This window comes from Adiantum capillus-veneris, chromosome 10 (genome assembly GCF_014529385.1).
Source record: "Adiantum capillus-veneris isolate H3 chromosome 10, ASM1452938v2, whole genome shotgun sequence".
Taxonomy (NCBI): Eukaryota; Viridiplantae; Streptophyta; class Polypodiopsida; order Polypodiales; family Pteridaceae; genus Adiantum; species Adiantum capillus-veneris.
In genome coordinates this window covers 130,706,683-130,729,077 of record NC_140940.1, presented here as the reverse complement: position 1 = coordinate 130,729,077, position 22,395 = coordinate 130,706,683, and the positions used below count along the sequence as shown (strand labels likewise).

At 41.2% G+C, this 22,395-nt stretch overlaps 1 protein-coding gene across 1 annotated transcript; it reads right to left on the bottom strand.

Moving 5' to 3' along the window:
- Positions 1–13,029: 13,029 nt before the first annotated feature.
- LOC147449649 (uncharacterized) lies at positions 13,030–13,554 on the bottom strand. The gene is made up of 2 exons (XM_086522670.1): positions 13,482–13,554; positions 13,030–13,196 (listed from the first exon to the last, which is right to left on the bottom strand). The coding sequence occupies exons 1-2, from the start codon at positions 13,552–13,554 to the stop codon at positions 13,030–13,032; spliced, it is 240 nt and encodes a 79-aa protein (XP_086378796.1).
- Positions 13,555–22,395: the final 8,841 nt, after the last annotated feature.

The window sequence follows — 22,395 nt, the reverse complement described above, 5'->3', positions numbered from 1 at the left end:
TCGGGGGCAACACGCTGCACTTCTCCGCACTCGATTTCGACCACCGGTGCACACGTAGCGTCAAGATGAAGCTCACACTCTCTCTCGTACACAGTATGCTCACTCACAGACTTCAAAACTTGTCTTTTTTTTAAATGACAAAAGGTTTTTCATTAAGGTCAAAAAGTGGTATATATACCTTACAGTTCTCAAACCCTAAAGTTCCAAATCAACCAACTACTCCATCTAACTATCAAAACTGGGATACAATCTGGAAACTTCTGTAAGTCCTAATATTTACAAGGTGAAAAATCAGGTTTCCTCAGTAAATGAATAATTACAAAAATAGTAATCTTTCGAGTAGTTAGTTGCCTTGGGGTGTGTCCAGCTTCTAACACTCCCCCCCTCCTTGCTCATGTCGTGCCCAACATGGCAGCTGATCTGCTTCTTCATCGTATGGTTTCACGCATCTTGATCAGTGATTCGTATCTTGCATGCAGGTTCATCATTGTTGGGCCGAAAATATCAGTGTTTATGGTGAAGAAGTCTGTGTAGAACGCTTCTTCAAAGGCTTGGAGGTGATAGGATGGTAGAAACATTATTCTTTGATACAACGCATGTATCACCTCCTTGGAAGGCTGACCAGACAGATCATAAGCGCATCTGTAAGTATCTTGGAAGAAGAAGATACTGTCTGTCACCTGGCTTGGCTTGAATGTCTCAAATACTGCTAAGAGGGTTTTGCAGATTTGCTTCATCATGATGCACGTAAGGTTAGGTGAGTCAGTGAACAATTTGATGGCGCCCGTTAGGGTTTTCACCATGTATTGGACACTTATTCTCTCACCTGTCTTCAAGCCCGACAGCTTAGGGTAATTCAGCCAAGTGGGTTGGCTTCTTTGTAAGATCTCCTCGGCTTTCCACGTCCTGATCCTTGGTAGAGGACAAAAGCTGAGGTTGTCTCTGATGTTTTTCGGTGCCTCTACCAAGTGGATTAGGTATTGTGGGTACTTTGTGAGCTAGGCCTTTCTCCATTTTGGCTGAGAGTCAATAATTGGCCTGACCCCTTTTGGTTGGGAGGTATCTGCGTTGTAGAGTGGTACGGTCGGCTCTTCTCTTATCCGCTTATTGATGGTGGCTGCTTCATATTTCAGCAATGGATATGGGAGAGAGGGTTGAAGCCATTTGTGCCTGAGGTTACTGGCGTCAATCTTCTGAATGGTCATAGACTTGAAAACCCTCTGCTCCCACTCCAAGGCTTCCGTTGTTGTCTCTCTGATTTCCACCTCTATTGCCTTCCTTAGCTTCTCTTCCTCCTCCTGTGTTAGATCTTGTGGCTCTTGAGAGGATCCTTCTAGGATTTCCTCTTGTATAGGCGTGTCCACCGGATCTACCACATTTTCTAAATCGATGCCCTCATTGGCTGCTGGCCCTGTGCCCTCTTGATCTCCTGCTTGCTCTCCTCTCAGCTCCTCTATTTGCTTTAGTAGTTTCTTTTTTGCTGATTCAGCTTCTTCGCCCATATTCACGAGGAGGTCATTTAATTCGGCGTTTATCCTCTCCGCCTCCTCGAGCTTTCTTTTTATACTTTCTACTTCTCTTGCAGGGCTTTTTGGTCTTCTTCCATTCTTGTTTGCATGACAATAGACCCTTCTGCCATCATCAATCTTTGCTTTTTCTCTAGAGTCAGCTCCTTTTGAAGTTCTTGCATCTGTTCTTCATAGAGTTGACTTTCCGTAGTGATGTGAGTCGAGCTAGTAGCTTTGACTCTGGCAGGGGATGCCCGCAGCCTCTGGATGGTCTGATCTTTCACTTTGAGCTGGTCCTTGAGCTCAAGGACCTCATCCTGGCTGGCTTCTTGATCTATCTCCGCCTTTTCTTTGGCGTTTCTCATGGCTTCAACTTCTTTAGATTCCTCAGCCAGCTGTAGGGTCAGGTTATCCCTTTCCCTCTTGGCATCTATCAGTGATTTGCTAAGTTGCTGACATTCCTCTTCAACTCCTTGCATTCTTTGTGTTGCTGCCTGATTTTCTTCCTCCATTGCCTGGCATCTTTGCAATGCCCTTGCTAGGCTGGCCTGTAGCTCAGCTTCTCTCTCTTTCTGCCTTTGGCTTTGTCCTTGTAGAGAGTCTACTTCCTGCTTTATCTTTATTTCCGTGGCCTTGAGAGCTGCCATCTCACTTTTTGAAGCCATGGACTGCACTCTTAACCTGGTTAGCTTCATCATCACCACATCCCAGTCGTTGGAGGGCGGGTGCAAATCCACTGTATCTGTGGCAATTTCTTTTAGTTCCACTAGCCTTGCATTTGTTCTTTCGGCCATGTGCTTGCCAAGTCGAATGCGACTGTGGCAGCCTCTTCTTTTGTGTACCCTACAGCTAGCAGGTCCAAAAATGTGTTATATTCTTCGTAGGGCTTTGTCTCCTCTCTCTTAGGTTTAAACTCTTCCCTTTCCTGGCTTTGGTCTCTCTTGGGCTCCTCCTGGCCTTTGTGTTTGTCTTCCTCCTCTTTGTCTTCTTGTGGAGGGCTGTGAGGAGGTGGTGAGGGCGGGGGGCTTTCTCATACAAAAATTGTGCAGTGGTCCGTGCATCTGCTTTTTGCGTTGCCTTGGCTTCCACCCATTTTGTGAGATAGTCCGTAGCCACAAGGATATATTGGGTATGGGTGCGATATGCAGGGGGTGAGATAGGTCCCACAAAATCAATGCCCAATTTTGCAAATGCTCTTGCTCTCATCATTGGCCGTAGTGGCATCTCATCTCTCTTTATCGGCACCTTGGTGCGCTGACATCCGTCACAACGCTTTACAAACTCTTCCGCATCTGTGCAATGTAGGCCACCATATTCCTGCGGGTTAAGACAATTTTTGTCGTCTTATCGCCCGAAAAATGGCTTCCACTTATTCCGCTATGTGCATGCTCTAGAATCAGTAGGTATTCGCTTTCACTTGCACAGATTCTAAGTTGATTGTCCTTTCCTCGCTTATAGAGTTGGTTCCCAATTATCTGAAAGTCACGGGCTTCTAGCTCTATAGCTTTTCTCCGAGCTCTTGTTATGTTCTGGTGGTTAAGAAATCAATGATATATTGACTCCATGCAGGTGCATGTTTACCTGAAACAATTTCGCGTGATCCACTCGTCGTTTGGCACTACATATAGTACAATTGGTAACATAAGAATGCGTGTCCGCATACATAGTTGGCCAATAAACCCCTAACTGTTTTAGTCTCTGGTGTGCTTTCACTGTTGAACAATGAAATGCACAATCCTGGACATGTGCTTCTTCAAGGTAGCACTCGAATTCTTTCGGATTTATACATAATCGTAGGATTTGGTCCGATCCTAGATGATACAGCCGTCCTGCTATCAACTGGAAGTTTTTTGTTTGTCGAATTGTTTGTTGTTTGGATGTGTACTCCGTATTATCAAATCTACTTCCAAAGGAAAGAATGCTAACAATTTCCTAAGACCATTTTTTTCAACATTGAAAAGATAAGCATCTGGTATGTCATCATCTACTCCTTCAGGAGCTTCCCCGTTGTGTATCCTTGAAAGATGATTCGCTCATAGATGAGTTTTACCCTTTTTGACCACCACTATAAAATCAAATTCTAGCAATATAATAAACCAACATACAATTCTCCCTGTATTGCATGGTTTATTTACCAGATATAAAAGAGCTTGATGATCTGTAAAGAACACAAATTTGTTTGCGAGCAAATAACCAAAATTTCTTTATAGCATAAATCATTCCTAACCCTTCTCGTTCGGTGGTTGTGTAGTTCTTTTCCGCACTGTTTAACTGTCGGCTTGCATAACATACTGGAAAATCCATTGTTTCGTTTCCAGGTTGAGCCAGAATACTCTCGATTGCATATGCAGAAGCATCAATGTGAACATGGAATATCTTTTCCCAATCTGGTGCTTTCAGTACAGGTGCTGATATAAAGTTTTCCTTCAGCTTTTGGAATGAAGTTTCACACTCCGTGGTCCAATCAAAATTGACTAGCAGACGATACAGAGGTTGTGCGATAACCGCATACATGTATATGAATCTTCGATAATATCCGCAGTGTCCCATGAAGGATTGCACTTGTTTAGATTAGTAGGCTTGGGTAGGTCTACAATGACTTTGACTTTGTCTAGATCAGTGGTTATGCCATTTCTTGAGACAATGTGTCATAAGATGCGACCTTGCTTAACCATACACTTTTCCGGGTTAAGACTGATTCGATATGTCTTGCATTTTTCAAAGACCTTTTGCAAATGGTCAATATGTTCCTCTCGTAGAAGAGAGTGTACACAAAGATCATCCATGTATATTTCCAAGAATATTCTCAGGTATTCTTTGAACGCGTGCGTCATTAACCTTTGGAAGGTAGCTGGGGCATTAGTTAAGCCAAACGGCATAACTCGATACGCATAAATTTTCCATTCTGTGGCAAACGCTGTTTTGTGTTGATCCTCTCTTGCTATTGCCAGTTGGTTATATCCTGAAAACCCATCTAGAAAGGAATAAGCCCGTTTTTCAGCCACCCGCTCAAGTACATGTTCTGTGATTGGCAAGGGATAATTATCCCTTATGGTAGCTGCATTTACCTTTTTGAGGTTTACACACACTCGCAATTTTTCGTTCTTTTTGGGAACTACCACAATGGGTGACACCCAATCTGTATGTTCAATCTCATAGATGAATTCAACTTCCATCAGATTATAAATCTCTTCTTTGATTCGTTTAGCAAATGTGTCATTATATGTATAAGGACGTTGTTTGCTAGGTTTTGCATCTGATTTCAAAGGAATTGTATGTTGGCATATCGACGGATCAACTCCTTTGAGGTCTTTATAGGACCATGCAAACAATCTTTATACTTCTTGAGAAGTTGGGTTAGCCGTTCTTCTTCTTCAGGCTCTAAATCGTTTGCTATATAGAGCGGCTGAGGCTTTTCACCTGGTTTTGCAAGGTCTATCTTTTTTGCATTTTTTGGCCCATTGTAAGATTCTTGGTTGGTTCTTTCCCTGACTGGTGGTGTCATGATGATTTTTCTGTTCTGGATGGTAAATTTCCGATAGTGTGATGGTACATTCATGTTTCCCTTTTCGGACTCCCCTTTACCATCACTATCTTCTTCAGTAGTCCATATCTCACGTAAAGACCGTTTCAGTTCTTGGTATTTCTTTTTACGCTCCAATTTGGTCCACTCTTGGTCTTTTGTTGTTTCTTTTTTTGATTTTTTTGATTTTTGTGATTTTGTTTCTGTTTTAGCTTTTCGTTCCTGTTTTATTTCCTCTCGCATTCTTTTCCTTCGATCTTTTGAGAATATTCTTGATATTTGATCTTTTACACAATCTCTGCTTTTACAAGCATCAAATAGTGAGTTTTACCTTTTATCCTGGGCATCAGGTTCTCTCTCACTTTGTTTCCTGCTCGTTTCCTCCTATAGCGTTCCTGGCGTCTAGGGTGTTGATTAGCAAAATCATAAAACTTGATATTCTCGATTTCCCTTCCACGCTCACTTGAGGTGTCTGAACACTCATTATCTGCATCATCATTTACTTCCAGATGTTCAGAGGAGTTATAAAACTCTTCTTGTCCCGGTGGCACATCATAGCCATCCTTATCGCAAAATTTTGTTGTTGGACTATCTGTAATGGTACAGACATCCAATGTTGCTAGTATGTGTTCCCATTCTAGAGGTTCCAAGGCATCTTCAGGGAGAGGTTCCGGAATATAATCCTTGTCCTCAATTGCTCTTTCTAAGACGCATTCCTCTCTTCTAATTAAGCTTCCACAATGTGAAGCTTCGCACATCCATAACTCTTTTTGTTGCCCTAACCATGTTGGGAGTTTCGATCCTGCTACTGTAACTGAATCAAACTCTTTCACAGGTGTTTGGTTCACATCTTTGTAACTATGGTCTTTCAGGTGTATTTTAGTTGTTGTCTCGCCATGTCTGAGGTATATGTGGTCGTAACCCCAATCTTGGACCATCTTCAATTGTCGCATGAATGGTCTTCCCAAGATGATCTCATAATTGTTCTTTTTGTCGAAATCAACTATTGCAAATGTATGCTCATACTCGATCCTGTACGAAGTGACAATCACTTTTTCTAAGAGTCCTAGAGGCTTCTCCATGAACTCGTCTGCCAATTGCAATTTCATTCTGGTAGCTCTCAAAGCTGGTTTTCCCCATTTTTTGCAGATTTCCTTGGTGGCGATAGCAACTCCCGCTCCACTGTCAAGAATAGCTTTGGAAACTACTCCTTGGAATTCTACTGGTAGCGTGGTGTTTCCATCTTCTCCCTCACAATACTCTCCAACCTTGTTCAATGGTACTGGCCTAGTGTTTAGTTGAGGCCCGTCCAACTCTCTGATCCCTTCCTGTAGCCTCATGGTGGGGTCTCTTACTCCAAATTTTTCTAGGCATTTACCTACTGTGGTCCACATGTTTGGCCGTAACCTTAGGAGTTCTGCTAATGTGATTGTGCATGCCACAGGTGTGGACAAAAACTCAATCAATCCTTGTGAATCCATCACTTTGTTAGAAGAAAGTCTTTGAGATGGGATTGCTCTCACTTCCAACTTGGCTTCATACTCTCCTAGGTAAGAGAGTAAAGTTCTCAGCGAGTCTGGTTGGTTGTGCCCCGAACTAATTGATCCTTGGTCTCCCCCTTGTGAATGTATCTCAAAGTTCATTTGTGACCTTGCCTCAAATTCTTCAATAGGAGGTAAGGTTAAATTCTTTTCTTTTCTCGTGCTATTCATGTGGTTACTCATCCTATTAGCCTCGTTGGCCTCACGGATTTGCTTCCATATATCGTCTAGACCGTTACAGACCTTACCCATTTCTGTCAATGTTTTGGGCTGGAACCCGTCACTTGCCTCATCTATTGTATTTGGCACTATGATAGGCTCTCCTTTGGACTTATAGGCATTAGTGAGTCTTTCCTGTGTTTCTACTTGTTCCTCTAAAGTTGGTTGGACAGGGGTTGGAGCCGGTGCCTCATGCCAATTTGCAGATTTACCCAGCGGGTCTTCCATCAATGATTGAGCTGTTTCGATCATCTTTTTATACATTTCCAACCTTTGTTTTTCTAGTTCCGCATATGGATAAGGCATCCACCTTTGCTCTTGGGTTTAGTTCTTTTTGAGTCTAGCTTCATAAGCCTTTAGAAGCGCATCCAACTGCTCATTTACTTTGTCTGCCAGTACAGATCCTCCTGATCCTGCACTTTTGGGCTCTGCTATTTCCTTGGGTGCTATGGTTGCCGTGGTGTGTGAGCTTAAGCTAGCTAGATCCTCTAATCGCTCTAATCTATCCTTTGTATGTTTCAACTCCTCGAATAGAGCTGTTTGCTATCGTTCCTTCCTAGCTTTCATACGCGCCTTTCTAGCTTTCCAAGTGCTTCTCTGATTTTTCGTTTCTGAACTTTGGGCATCGGTTTTTGGCTCTTCAACTATGGGTTGGTTCGTCATTCTTTGAGCTTGGGTTCGTGTTACTGCCTGAATAGGTATGATTGTTTCATTTTTTGACCCTCCACTGGAAGGTACTGTTTCTAGCATGTTCAAGGTGGTTTTTGCTCCTTTGCTCGGGTTTTTAGGGCAATCGAGAATCAAATGAGTAACTCCACACTCAGTGCAATACGCGTTGACTCTAATGATTTCATCATGAGGACAGTGTCTCAACCAATGGTCTCCACCACACTTGTAGCAGGGTCCTTTGGGTTGTTGAGGTGCTCCTTGAGCTCCTCTTTGTTGGTATGCATGTCTCTGTCCGCCCATGCCTCCGTTGGCTATGAACAACAATGTTCGTTCATCTAAGCTATATCTCCCTTCTCCTGCTGTCCGTGCAGCTGTTGGTGGTCCTATACTTCCTATCATGCTCCATGGTTTTGGTGTCGAGGGTTCTTCCGGTGGATAATAGAGAGAGTTTGCCACATACCCATTAGGATCTTCATAATATGCATGCATAGGCACCAAAGCCTTATCCTCTGATTCAGTAACAGTTGGTGTATATCTTATACCAACTGGTCGTAATCCTGGTAGGGGTGGTTGTTGCCCCAACACCGGTTGTGGTCTTTCTACACCTACAAGTCCTGGTAGGTTGCCTACTTGATACCTAGGCATCGGTGGAACTTGAGGAGAAGCTACCGGAGCTTGGGGAGCGTAAGGTCTCTCCCTCACATATCCCTTGTTATAATAACATTCCTCGGTCCCATGGTTTGTCCATTTTTGTTCGATAGCACACCACTTGGGCTGTTTAGCCTGGGGTTTGGCGTACAGGTTAATTTTTTTTAGCACTTCATCTACAAGCTGCTCTTGGTTTACAACTACTTCTCCTTTTGGTGCTGTCTTAGAAGACTTTCTTCCACTGTGTTGTGAAGATGATTCGTCGTCAAGGTCCTTGAACTCCCCCTCTTTGTAGACCGCACAATTGTCCACAAGGTAAAGAGCCTCCTTGGTCAACTCATTCAACGTCGTGCTCCTCTTCATATGTAAGTCTTTTTGGAGATCCGCATTCCTTAGTCCTTGGATGAATATAAGCATAAGTTTGGACTGAGTTGGCAGTTCTTCAACAGGACAGAACTTAACATATCTTTTTAGTCTTAGGGCTGCCTTTCGTACAGATTTCCCATCTTTCTGTTTGAATTTATGGATTATGAGCTATCCCCCTTTGTGAGAATTCCTCGATAAATTCGTCAAACACTTCCTCCATAGACTCAAAGTCTCTACGCTCTACGGAGTCAAACCAAGTGACAGCGTCATCCTCTAGGGTGAGTCCAAACCCTGCAAATTGGGTAGGGAAGTCTAACACCTTTTCGGCTCTAATTACACGCATAAAGGCTGCTACATGATCTCTTGGGTCTCTGCTTCCTGTGTATTTCTTGTTTACCCATTTTTGCACTTGAGAAGGTCTGATTCTCCGATGGTCTACAAACCTCATCATTGGATCTCCACATCCTAATTGATATACCTCCTCAGGTCTTCGGTGGTAGGCTGGTTCCTCTCCCAGTGGTGCTCCTAAGCCATAATTTCTAATAGTTCTCACCAAAGATGGTTCATCTCTTCGAACTCCTTCTAAGGGTGGCCCTCTAGGTTCTGTTGACCCTTGAGTCTTTGGCTTACTCTCTCCTTGATACCTTGAATAGAGTGGTGGTTCTTGCAAATCCCTTAGCCCTCGTGCGGCTTGATAACCATCTCGGTTTCGGTCTTGTTCCAATGTTGCACTCTGTCGAAGCCATGCCTGCAATGATGGCTGGTTTACTGGTTGGTTTTGGTTGTTGAATGCTTGCGGGGCCGGGTGGAATGTGAGGTAGCGTCATAATCTTCTGAAAAAGGATTCGTTGACTTGCTTGGGGTGTAGGTGGCTCTTGGCACTTCCTCAGGGGCATATGCTGATGCTCCTGGACCTGTTGCCCTTTCTATCTCCTCTGGAAGAATACGTTGGTATTCTCGCCCATATCTATCAACAAAAACTATACCCTTCCCCATAGCAGTTTCATAAGAGAATAAGTAAAGAACCTTGTCTTTGCTTAATTCGTTTACGTATGGTTCTTTGCTGCAAAAGTAAGCGACTATACCCTCACTCTCATGCTTGTAGATTCCCACGTTCTCATCATAAGTTGGAACCCTGGTTGTTTTCTTATCATACATAAAAATAGCTTCGAGCCGATCAATGTTTGGTGGCGGTTCTTGAGCCTCTGAAACCATTTTCCCTTTCGCCACATTATCTCCATATCTGTTGTAATCTTCAGGGTTACTGACTATTAGATAGTGGTTCCCCTTTTCGTCTAAGAATCTATCTCCATCAGCATAGACTCGGATTATCTCCAATCTCTGAGCCGGCCTCTCTTCGATACAAATGCACTTGCGTCCTCGATAGTCAGAATAGACTAGGGCTCCCCTCAAGTTTGTTCCCTCTAAGAAGATCACAATGAGTTTGGAATCATTCAAAGGATTTATGGAGGTGCTTCCTCCTGGCATTGGTCCGTCATAGGTGAAACCTCCTGGCTGTTGACTACCCATCATGAAGAAAGATTTGTCTGATGAACTGTTAGTATCACTACCTTCCTCAATAATCGGTGCTAGCGGATCTAGCCTTGCCTGAGTTACACTCTCCTCGGTGGACACTAAGCTGCCTTGGTCACCTGCCACCTTCTGGTCTCTAACAATGTATCTTCTTGATCTTAAATTCATCCAACTTATCAATGCAATTTATCACAAATCCAACCACTCACCTGGCAAAGGATCAGTTTCCGCACAACTTCTTGATTTGTTGTTGAATATACCTGTACACAAGCGTTTAATTTTGGCAATCGAATCGAAGCATTTATTTGCTAGAGGTTATCTTAGTAATGATTGGTATAACTGGAGAGTTAATCTAAACCACTACTGTATTTTATACAATGCTGATGTTCTGGATTAGGTCTGCCAATCTAGAACTGTACTTCCCTCGGATGTTGGTCAATTTACGTGAAAAAGTCTGAATTCAGTCTTTGCTCTGTCAAATGGACAAACAAGGTCCAAATTCACTTCTGAAAGAAGTTATGGAATCCTTAAGCCAATTGGAATCTCACTGTCTAAGCCCATTCAAATTTTCTCTTCAGTAGGCCCCAATAGACATCCTACGCGTAGGATGTCTCCTGCTTTGTTTTGCCTGGATTTTTTGCACTATGGTTTTCCCTTGATGTGCCGAGCCCACATCTGTTTTTACTTTTTGATTTGGACACCTATTAGCTGGTCAATGAGTCAGAAATCTGATCCGATAGCCTGTTGCTGATCTTGATCAGTCTAATCAACTCCAATTTGGACCAAAATTGACCAGGAGGCTTGCCTTAGGCTATACAACACCTTGCTATGTCCACTGTCAATGTCTGGCTTCAATTTCTTACTTTAGACATCCTACGCGTAGGATGTCTTTTTCATCAGAATGGCTTCAAATTCAAAACACAGGCTCCTCTTGGGTTGCTGATCACTTTGGTATACTCAAAATTTGGTATGGAGTCCAAAATCACACAAAAGATATCCTACGCATAGGATGTCTTTTTGGCCTGTTTGACCCCAGACTTAACCCACAACTTCCCCTTGATATCAACAACCCAGTGGTATGCTTAGATTTTGGTTTGGATTTCAAAAGTCCCCAATTTTAGCTGTTCTTGCCTTTTTCAGTCAAAAGTGCTAAAGTCTCCTTTGAACCCAATTTTCTCACCCAAATGAGATGAAACCCCTTTCAGTCACTCAATATATCATGCAAGACATGCTCATGCAGCCATCTTATGGTTTTGGTCTCAAAATAATGTTTTGGCACAATTTGGGTAGGATGTCTGGCAATTTCAGTCTATCCGGCCTTATTCTGTCACGATATGGTCAACTTTCCACTTTCCAGTTGTAATTAGGGTAAACCCCACCTTTTGAACACATTGGTCAACTCAAAATCCCAAAATTCCCACCAGATTAGCCTGTAGAGACATCCTACGCGTAGGATGTCTCCTGGCTTGAAATTAATTGTTTTCTTGACAAAAATGCTCCTGATGCTCTGTAGCTCTATCAGAAACACTCACAGTAACTTTTAGACTTCACTTAGGCTTTCAGACACACTTTTGAGTCTTTTTGCGTCTTTTACAAACTTGTGATGACTTTTACCAAGCAAGTATACATACATGAAATGCTCTAGAACCTGAATCATGATGTCCTACTTACTCTACTCCTACTTATCATGTGAAATGGTGACAATGGTATTTTGGTTGCTTTCTGGCCTCTCCGGACTCTCAAGCTTTCCTATCACCGCTTCTACCACTCCAATTCCTACTTAAGAACTCGACTACTACCTAAAACTATCTTAGTCTACCTAAATCTACCTAAGTTGAAGGATCTAGGCCAGACACACGCTTCCTAGACTCCCTCTAAGACCTAGAGAGTCCTCCACCCTCTGATCCTATCTAAATGTAAAACAAAACTTTTGGCAAGCCAAAAATCCCTATCCACAAGGATTATTCTCGGTCACCTACCTAAGGTTTTCGTCCCCAGCAGCGGCGCCAATGTTGGACGGATACGCCGCGACAGACGTCAGCACAGCGAGAACTCACCTAACATATAATGTCAGCTAAGGACGAAGCTCGACCCGCAGGCGCGTGGAAGCAAGCATAAGGTGTCAACCTACACTCGACTAACTCCTAACTAATTCCTACATAGGTCTCTACCAATTGTCTAAGTCACAGCCTTCAAGAGTGCATAAGAGGAAACTTCCTACAACGCTTTTTAGAACCAAACACCCATCAAAAAATCTCGAAACACCATAGAACTTGAAGGAGACCCTACTAACACCAATAGGTCGCTCTCCCTAAGATCTATGAACCAAAATCCCAACCCAAAACACACGGTGCAAAATCACGTAGGATGTCTGGCCGAAATTTGCAGGTCTTCGTTTCCAAAATCTAAAGTGCCTAATGTGTAGTTCTACTCAATGTGAACGCGTGGATATGCTGCAATGCAAAATCGGACAACGTATGCTCACCAAATCACCAGATGAAGCTCGTAGAAGGAGCTCGCAAAACCGGGCCGTACGCGCGCAATGTAGGTATTGGCGCGTAGCTCTCATCGGGGGCAACACGCTGCACTTCTCCGCACTCGATTCCGACCACCGGTGCACACGTAGCATCAAGATGAAGCTCACACTCTCTCTCGTACATAGTACGCTCACTCACAGACTTCAAAACTTGTCTTTTTTAAAATGACAAAAGGTTTTTCATTAAGGTCAAAAAGTGGTATATATACCTTACAATTCTCAAACCCTAAAGTTCCAAATCAACCAACTACTCCGTCTAACTATCAAAACTGGGATACAATCTGGAAACTTCTGTAAGTCCCAATATTTACAAGGTGAAAAATCAGGTTTCCTCAGTAAATGAATAATTACAAAAATAATAATCTTCCGAGTAGTTAGTTGCGTTGGGGTGTATCCAGCTTCTAACAAACTCTGAGGCCAAAATGGGTAGCTTTAATAGTGACAGACGTCTGCACATCTCACATGACAAAGGAAAATGAAGAGAATCTACCTTTGACAATCCATGCAAAGAGTTGTGAAACAAGCTGGAAAACATAGCAAGGCATCCGATTTACGGCCTTTTCTCTTACGTTCTGCCCAAGCCTGGTCTCGATCATCCATTATAGCATCATAGAACTCAGGCGGTGTCTCGTCGAGCTCGTCATTGCTGGAATCTTTACAGCCAATTGGGAATTTTAACTAGCTTAGGGACAAACATGCACGTCCAGATAAATTTGTGCATACTCACGTCCCGTGTGTGGTGTGTGTGTGTGCGCGTGTGCGTTGGTTTGTGTGTGTGTTTTGGAGCGCGCGGGGACAGCGCGATAGAGAGAGAGAGAGAGAGAGAGAGAGAGAGAGAGAGAGAGAGAGAGAGAGAGAGAGAGAGAGAGAGAGAGAGAGAGAGAGAGAGAGAGAGAGAGAGAGAGAGAGAGAGAGAGAGAGAGAGAGAGTAGACCTACCTGAAAAATTCACAGCTTCTGCTATTGAGGAGCCTGACTTCTGTGTAGCTAGCGGACCAGCCTGTGCGGACATGGTTGCGTGTGAGAGAGAGAGAGAGAGAGAGAGAGAGAGAGAGAGAGAGAGAGAGAGAGAGAGAGAGAGAGAGATTTGAACGTTGTAGGAACAAATTAACAAGAAGCATTTTATATTCAGAATATACAGAAAGAACTAAATAAGCTGCATTTCAATTGAGGTTACGTCTAACATATTTTGTACTTAGGGTCATAAGGCCTAAACTACATGGATTTTTGCCTGTCAAAAACACTTAAGTGCTTGGAAAAATCATTCGACATGCTGGAGCGTATGAATTTCTTGTCACGTTTTTGTGTGTATATGTACGTCCCCTTGATTTTGGAAAATACCCTAATAGCGAGACTTTTATGAAGATATGATACGAGCGAGCAAGTATGCAAAGTGTGAAAGGGTAGCGAGACGGCAATAGAAGGATTGTGTTGAGTGAGCATATCAGTGATGGCGATGGGGGGGGGGGGGGGGGGGGGGGGGGGGGGGGGAGAGGGGTCCTTCAAAAATAGTTGGCTGCAAAAGGAGGCAGAAAGACAGCAATGACGTCAGCGTGAAGTAAAATGTCATGCTTCTCTTTTTGAAATAAGGCTTGGTTCAGACTAGGCGGCGGAAGAGAAATGCAAAGGGGCGTTGATGCTCCATGGCAAAATTTGATTGGTTGGAGTTGAGGCACTCTTTCGCCGGGCCCTCCATTTTTCTTCCGGCCCCCCTCCCCCCCCTCGGAAGAGTTGATGGCCTCTCTTAGCCCCCTTCACTTTTTCACCTTTCCTTCTCCACAGTGTTCACACTAGGCGGCGACAAATTTGCGAAGACTTGTTTCTTCCGCCGGTTCAGTCTGAACCCAGCCTAAAGCAAGTGCTCTGAAGGGCATTTTCTAAGCATTTCCTGAGTGGTTTAGCACATTGTATATTTCTTCGCGTAAGACCATTCGTGTCTCACTCTTGAGACCTCCCATTTTACTAAGTGATGAGAAATTCTAAGGCCTGGAAGAGATAGAGAATCTCTTGAAGGAATCTCAAAAGATTCATGTTGAATACATTAGAAGCAAAGCGTGTATATAGCCAATATGTAGATTGTGCATATGTATGCGTGTTTATATATCTGAACTATTTAGATATTTGTATTCCTTGTATATATGTATGTACACATACTACTTTATACAAAGCATGTGAAAGGGGACTTGGAAAAGTACCACATCAAAAAAAATATTCTACTATACTTGTCTTTTTAAGCCATGCTTAGGGGAGAGAGAAGAAGAGAGAAATATCAAGATAATAGCAATTGTAGAGAGAGAGAGAGCTTCTACATACTGTCAACTTGATACTTCAACATGGTACATTGCAATGTGCACTTTTACCGCACGTGTCGGAGGCTGGGAACTTGCCAAACACTGTGGGCGAGCCACGAATGGCTGCAAGCACACAACTAGACGAGCCTAGCAAGCTCAAAGGGGAATGGTGTGTCACTCACCGCTCAATGCTTTTCGTCGTGAAGAATCCTGTGCCGCGAAGAAGAGGGAGCCGCCATCGCTGCGCTCAACTGCCTTGTCATCGCAATGCTTTCTCTCTCTCTCTCTCTCAAGCGCACACACACACACACACACACACACACACACACACACACACACACACACACACACACACACACACACACACACACACACACACACACACACGTGAGCACACGATGGAGAAGAAGATAGAGGTAGATCAAGAGCACTTCTTTAGCATGCACCTCAAAGAATGAGGATTTTAGGTTAAAATGAACCTTTTATATGAATTCATATCATTCACACATGGACACCTACAGTGGCCGGTCATTGCAAAAATACTGTAAAAATAAGATAAGTGGTGTGTCTCTCATCGGCAATCACCTACGCATCTATTAGACTGATAAGCCCGGTCCATGACTCAAATACGTGATAAGGCGTCCATCGAAGGTGCTAGGGTGTCCTTACGGGTTAACATGCCCCCCTTCTTGATGTAGATTTCGTCCTCAGAAGCTAGTGAGATGAAGCCTGTTCATCGAGGTGGAAGATCATCTGAGTTTGTAGTCTTTAGCTTTCTTCAAACACTACAAAATCAACCAAAAATGACACTGTAATTGCATTCTCATATGTAATTAAAAAGCATATGCAATGAATAGGCACACAGATTGATTGGTAACAGAATATTAAATTTTTTTTGAGTAGTAAACTGTAAACTATAATATAATCAAATGCATAAGCACTTGCACTTGTAAAGGTCAAAAAATAAACAAGTCTAGGGTCGCCAGTTTAACGGTCGAGGGTAATAGAGGTCAATTATTAATACCATGGGCAAGCTTCTCAATTCTCTCTGGTCAATTAAATTGTTTAATCGCAAGAGCAAAGTATTTCATGTCCGAGGGCTGACTAGACGCTATACCTAGAAGACCTTCTAATTAAGCTACGATAAAAGGAATTGCTTATGAAATCATTGCTTGAATTATTCCCTTGGTTTGACCCCCAAAGTTTTTTCACATTGATTCAATTTTTGACGTGTGTGCTTATTTTGTATGCCTTGGGCTTTTTGATTTTCAAGAAAAAGCGCCCACACTGGGAACCTCTAGGGCTCTAGTACCATAGGCAATACATGTGAGTGAAGTACCAAATTAAGATATTACATTGTTGGCACTTTTGTTTTTTGGTTTTTTTTTTTTTATTGACTTTCAATTTTCTAACTTTGGGTGGTCATATTGACATTGCTACCCTCTCCAGACTCATCACAATAGTAAACTCCCTTTATAATACTTAAACTAAAGGTCAAGAGGAATTAAGCCCCACTAAAAAGCACTAGTACACTGCACACAATGTTTTATAGTATTGGATTAAGAACCTAAGTAACCATTGACAATTAGGAAGGCATTTTCCATGGTATTAAGAGAAGGTCTTTAATGTCTATCTTAGTCAAACTAGCTTAGTCAGACTGCTTGATTCATAAACCTAAACAAGGGACTATGACATAAAATTATATCGACTTTAATGTTTAATACTGATAGCCGTTTTTTGGCTTTCCATAATTGCCATAGTAAGCTACCTCACCCTATCAAATCATTCAAACATTTTGGTTATCCCTACCATTTCATCGTACATAGGCGTGTGTGAGTTAGGGGACTTTTCCCAGATCTTCTTAAAAACCCTTAATTAGCTAGTCACTGGGCTAGTTGAGCCAAAAAAATAAAAAAATAAAAATAAAAAATATAAGTATATTATGGCCCATTTGTGTGTAAATATTTCATTGTATATAGAGCCTAAATAAAAGGATTTTTTATAATTATTTTGGTATTTATTTAAATATTTATACTTAAGCGTGTGTTATTTATGCTATGTACATTGACTCACCATTACCATATTTTTTCTTACCATTTTGCATACTCTTTATTCCATATAAAAATAATTTCATGCAAGCTTCTCTTATTTTTGGTGTAACTCCATCCTAACAAAAATCCAAAAAACTAGTTCTATTTATGTGTATATTTTTTCACTATTGTGATTTTTTCTTTCCTACATCTATTCTTTATTACTCTCATAGATTAGACCACAAAAAATATTCATCTTTTTATGGTAGACTTATAATGAGACGGATTTATTTTGACCCCCTTATATTTTTTCCACCTATATTATTTATATTTGACATGTACATATTTTTTAGACTCCTCAATATTTGATTTTCTTAGTTGTAACATTCATTTATATCATGATCTCAACAATATCTTCAATGATAGACCTACCAAATAAGGTCAAGGGTATGTGGCATGCATGCATGCACCATGGGGAGCTCACTCTTGGAGGTATTCAAAAGAATCATCCAAAAAAGGACCTCACAAGGACCTTGTGCAGTGGAAAAAACAATCGGTTTTGTTGAATTTTTAAAGATCACATGCTCCCTGAATTTGAAAAGGTGATACAAACAAAAGTTGTATCTCGTGAGCTGAACTTTCACCTCAATTTTTTTCATGTTTTTTTGAGCTACGAGCTGTGAGCTATGATTTTATTGGTGGACCCCAGTTTGCCCATGCTATGCAGCTACAATCCCTCTTCCACTTTATCATTTTTCTCTTTCACACACACTCCTCCCTCTCCTTCCCACTCCCAAACCTGCAACTCCTATGTCCTAATTCACCCTCTTCACCGTTGCCACATCTCTCACACCTCCATAGCCTTCATCCTCCATTTCTACACCCTATGTGTCCCCCTTTCTCTCTATATATATGTCCACATTACCATACTCTCTTCAACTTTGTAAAGAACTTCAAAAAATCAGCAAAAATCCAAAGATAACCTCTGCAAATCAAGGCTTTTATCATGAATTTTCCAAGGTTTGAAATAACATAGCTTCATCGACACGCGCTACTTCGCCATGCTGACCGCTTCTTCTACCGGTGCTGTAAAGAGGTGAATGTCAACTTCTCCAAAGCTTCAACCTCTCTTTACAAGCTCATCCCTTCTCTAACTTTTCTCATCATATATCTCACCATTTGGTGAATGATTTTGTAAATATTTTTTAGTGATAATTACTAACTACTAACCACTAACCTTATTGTAAAATGCACCCTCTACTAGAGTAGGCACTCTCAAATTATTCACTCAATCCTCTCTCTTTTCATCCTCAATAATTATCTTCCCTTGAGCCCACATCCATGTGACTCAAAGGACAAGAGAGACCCACCCTCATTAAAATAAAAATAAAAATATGCATAATCTTTTATTCCTTCAAATAAACTTGATTAGGCCTAATCCTAATCGGGGCTTCTAAAACATATAAATAGAGCCCTTCTCTCCCTTGTAAATGATCACATGATCACACTACACCACACCATTCTCAACACATAACACACCACTCTTCAAGCCTAGTTGTGTAGAGTGTGTGCATCGTGAGTGCTCTATTCCATCATTACACATAGATGCATGGAGAAGCTTGAAGTTAGTTATGTCATCTAGAGGAGTGGAGTGTATGCCATACTCTTCACCACACTTGTAGCCTACTCTTGTGCATAAATAAGATTTATAGTTTTGGGTGCAATTGTATGCTGCAACTACGACTCTTCTCTCCAAATTGACTTGATAAGTTGGCTCATCAGGTGGTTGAAGGTATATTGTCCTTGAAGTTTGTTGTGCCATTTCATGCTTGGTGGTTTGAGGGCTTGTTGAATTGTTTGCTTAAAAAGTGAATTGTAAGAGGGTGCTCGGTGAGAGGGCTCCTGTGACCCTAAGACAATTTGTGTATTGGCAACAAGGTCAAGTTTTGTGTTGTCTCTCTATTTCTCATCAAGCTTTGTGTGTATCTAGTCTTTAAGGCTAAGACTGAGTTGCTCAAGTTGATTTGTGCTATTTACCTCTCTTTGGCGTGGTGAATGTTTGTGTTTGGTGTGTGTGGCTATCTTGCATTCCCCTCTCTTTGTGCGTTTGAGTACAAGGAGATATCACGTGCGTCCTAGTTCGCATCTACAACTAGGTGGTGCCCCTTTTCTTGTTTGGTTTCTGGCTGTGGGTTGTTGTTGTCTCTGATTGTGCTTGCCCCAGCCTCAATTGAGTAGCATGGGAGCCTCGAAGGGTGTTTAGAGGCCGCTCTTCTTGTTGCCCGCCCCGGACCGCCTCAAAGTGGTGCCCCCACGGAGGACTGACTTTGTTCTTATTGTTGTTGTATTACATGAATGCTTGAATTTCAGGATAATCAAGTAGATTATATGAATCATGAAAACTTGTATGATCGAGTTTAATTTCAAGGCAACAAAAATTGATCTAGAATATGGTTTGGATTAGCATAACATAAGAAAGAAAAAAAACGTTTTCACATAAGAATCTAGAATTCATGCTGAAAGACCTTTCAAAACTTTGTGTAGTTAGTTGATGTCATGAGAGGAAATGATTGTTTGGAACTAATCTTTGTGTGGTTCTAGCATTGAGAGACTATGACACGCTATACCTTTGATGATATCCCAATCTTCTTCGGAAATCTAGAAGAAGATGTTGATGATTTTCTTGCTGATTTTAGAATGGTTTGTCGTATCCTTGGTAAAAGGGATGACATTGAAAAAGGGGATTTTCTATTGCTATGCCTTAGAGGCAACGCTGAGCAATGGTTTTGGAGTATGTCTTCTCAGATTCAAGATGGGTATACCCAAATTTCCAAAGCTTTGAAGACCAGATTCTCTAAATTTCCAACAACAGAGACAGCATGGGCTTCATTAGGGAGACTTCAACAACATGGTGAAGACTACTATGCTTATGATGATATTTTTTCTCGTCAATGGGGAAGTTGTGGGTTTAGTTCTACATTTCCAGATTATATAAAAATGGAGCAATTTATTTTGGGTTTGTCTCCTTTCCTAAAGACTAAGGTTACTTGTAGTTGACCCTCTACCTTTGAAGAAGCGGTCACTATTGCCCGAAGGAAGTTTCACAAGTACTTCTACATCAAAAATGGTTTCCATCATGCTGGAAGAACCAACCACCATGAAAGTGTTTCTATCAAGGAGTCATCTCCTTTGCCATACTTGTCTCCTTCTACTCCGACAAATGTTGAAGAAGTTACTTACATGCCAACTGATTATTCAAGTGCTAAAGTGTGTGGCCAAGATTTAAATGTGGAATCTCTTTCTTCTACCTTTATCACAAGCATGCAAAAATCGACACAAGATATCTCAAATGGCATTGATGATACAATAATGGATGCATCCAACCTTTTGGCGGAGGATCAATTTCTAGTCCAAGCAGACGAAGCTGATGTGCAACATGACTCTATGGAGAATGAAGACCTTGAAGGTAACCTTGATCTTATGGAATGTTCTGAGAGTGTATCTTGTCTAAAAGAAGAGAGTGAAGAAGAAGATGAAATCATAGGTGGGGAGATCATAGACCACATTGATCATAAAGAGATGATTGTGTACATGGAATGCCAACTCCAAAACAAAGTAGAAGAGTGTGAGTTGAATCCATGTGAGGATAATCTTTAAGAAGTGTTTGAGGATGTTGAAAAGCATTGGTATGACCCATGTATGTTAAGCATGGAGGAACCTATCATGCAAGAAGCCAAAGTTTTCACAAAATCAGACAGTAATCCATCAACCTTTGAGGTGGTACAATGTGAGGAGTTACAACCTTGCCAAAGGGGGGGCTTAGAAGGGGATGAAGAACATGGGAGAGTAGTAAAAAATAAAATCATAAAAGGAAACTGTCAGAAGGGTATCATTCTCTCCAATGGTGTTTTAGTGGGTGGCTCTCCATTCATGGGACAATCTCTTAGCAAGAAAATCCAAGCTTTTGAAGCCCAAATCATCTTCACATTGGGTTTCACCTCTTCAAAGTTAACTTCTCCTCTCTTCAAATATACCTTTCATCCGGGGCACCATACCTTCTTAAGTGGAAGAGGACATGAATACTTGGTGATGAACGGATGTTTCCAAACCTTCTTCATTTGGTTCTTTGGTGTATGAAGGTCGCACATTGTGATGCTTCTGGTCTTCATCATAGATGAAAAACTTGTTGATTGCTACATGTGGATATTTCATCAATCACTACCAAAATCTATTACCTTCGTCTATTATCTACTTATATGGTAAACTATTTGCAATATCTTGCAATAGCAGTTGGAAGCATGGATCAGGATTTCCTAAATTATGAAGGTCATAGAATTTTTGACTTGATGAGCCTACCCAGGTTGAATGAATTTTATGAGATACAGTTCAGGAATTTGCTCATACAAGCTCTTGAAGATCGTAGCAGATATATCAACTTTACACAGGAGGAAGAGCAACCAATCTTTTATATCACATTCATAGTGATAGATGCAATGATGGACAACAATAGAATCTACAAGTTTCTTCAACCGAAATCAGTAAGTGATTCCATACCATACATCTCTCTTTGGGAAAGATATTTCAAGATCTTTGATCCTCGGGGGTGCTTATGGAAACTTTCTATATGGAGGAGGTTTACTCCGTCACTTCATTACATCCTGCTATTGGCTCTGAGAACCTTTCATATCACACAAGGTTTTTTAATCATACAACAAAGGTTCTTCAAAGATGAGAGCAGACAAAGACAGACGTTACACAATCTACATGTTGTATGATCGGATAAATGGTACATGAATGTACCATTATCTAAGGGGGGGGCTAATGATAGACGTTTTTCGGCTTTCCATAATTGCCATAGTAAGCTACCTCACCCTATCAAATCACTCAAACATTTTGGTTATCCCTACCATTTCACTGTACATAGGCGTGTGTGAGTTAGGGGACTTTTCCCAGATCTTCTTAAAAACCCTTAATTAGCTAGTCACTGGGCTAGTTGAGCCAAAAAAATAAAAAATAAAAAATAAAAATATAAGTATATTATGGCCCATTTGTGTGTAAATATTTCATTGTATATAGGGCCTAAATAAAAGAATTTTTCATAATTATTTTGGTATTTATTTAAATATTTATACTTAAACGTGTGTTATTTATGCTATGTACATTGACTCACCATTACCATATTTTTTCTTACCATTTTGTATACTCTTTATTCCATATAAAAATAATTTCATGCAAGCTTCTCTTATTTTTGGTGTAACTCCATCCTAACAAAAATCCAAAAAAACTACTTCTATTTATGTGTATATTTTTTCACTATTGTGATTTTTTCTTTCCTACATCTATTCTTTATTACTCTCATAGATTAGACCACAAAAAATATTCATCCTTTTATGGTAGACTTATAATGAGAGAGATTTATTTTGACCCCCTTATATTTTTTCCACCTATATTATTTATATTTGACATGTACATATTTTTTAGACCCCTCAATATTTGATTTTCTTAGTTGTAACATTCATTTATATCATGATC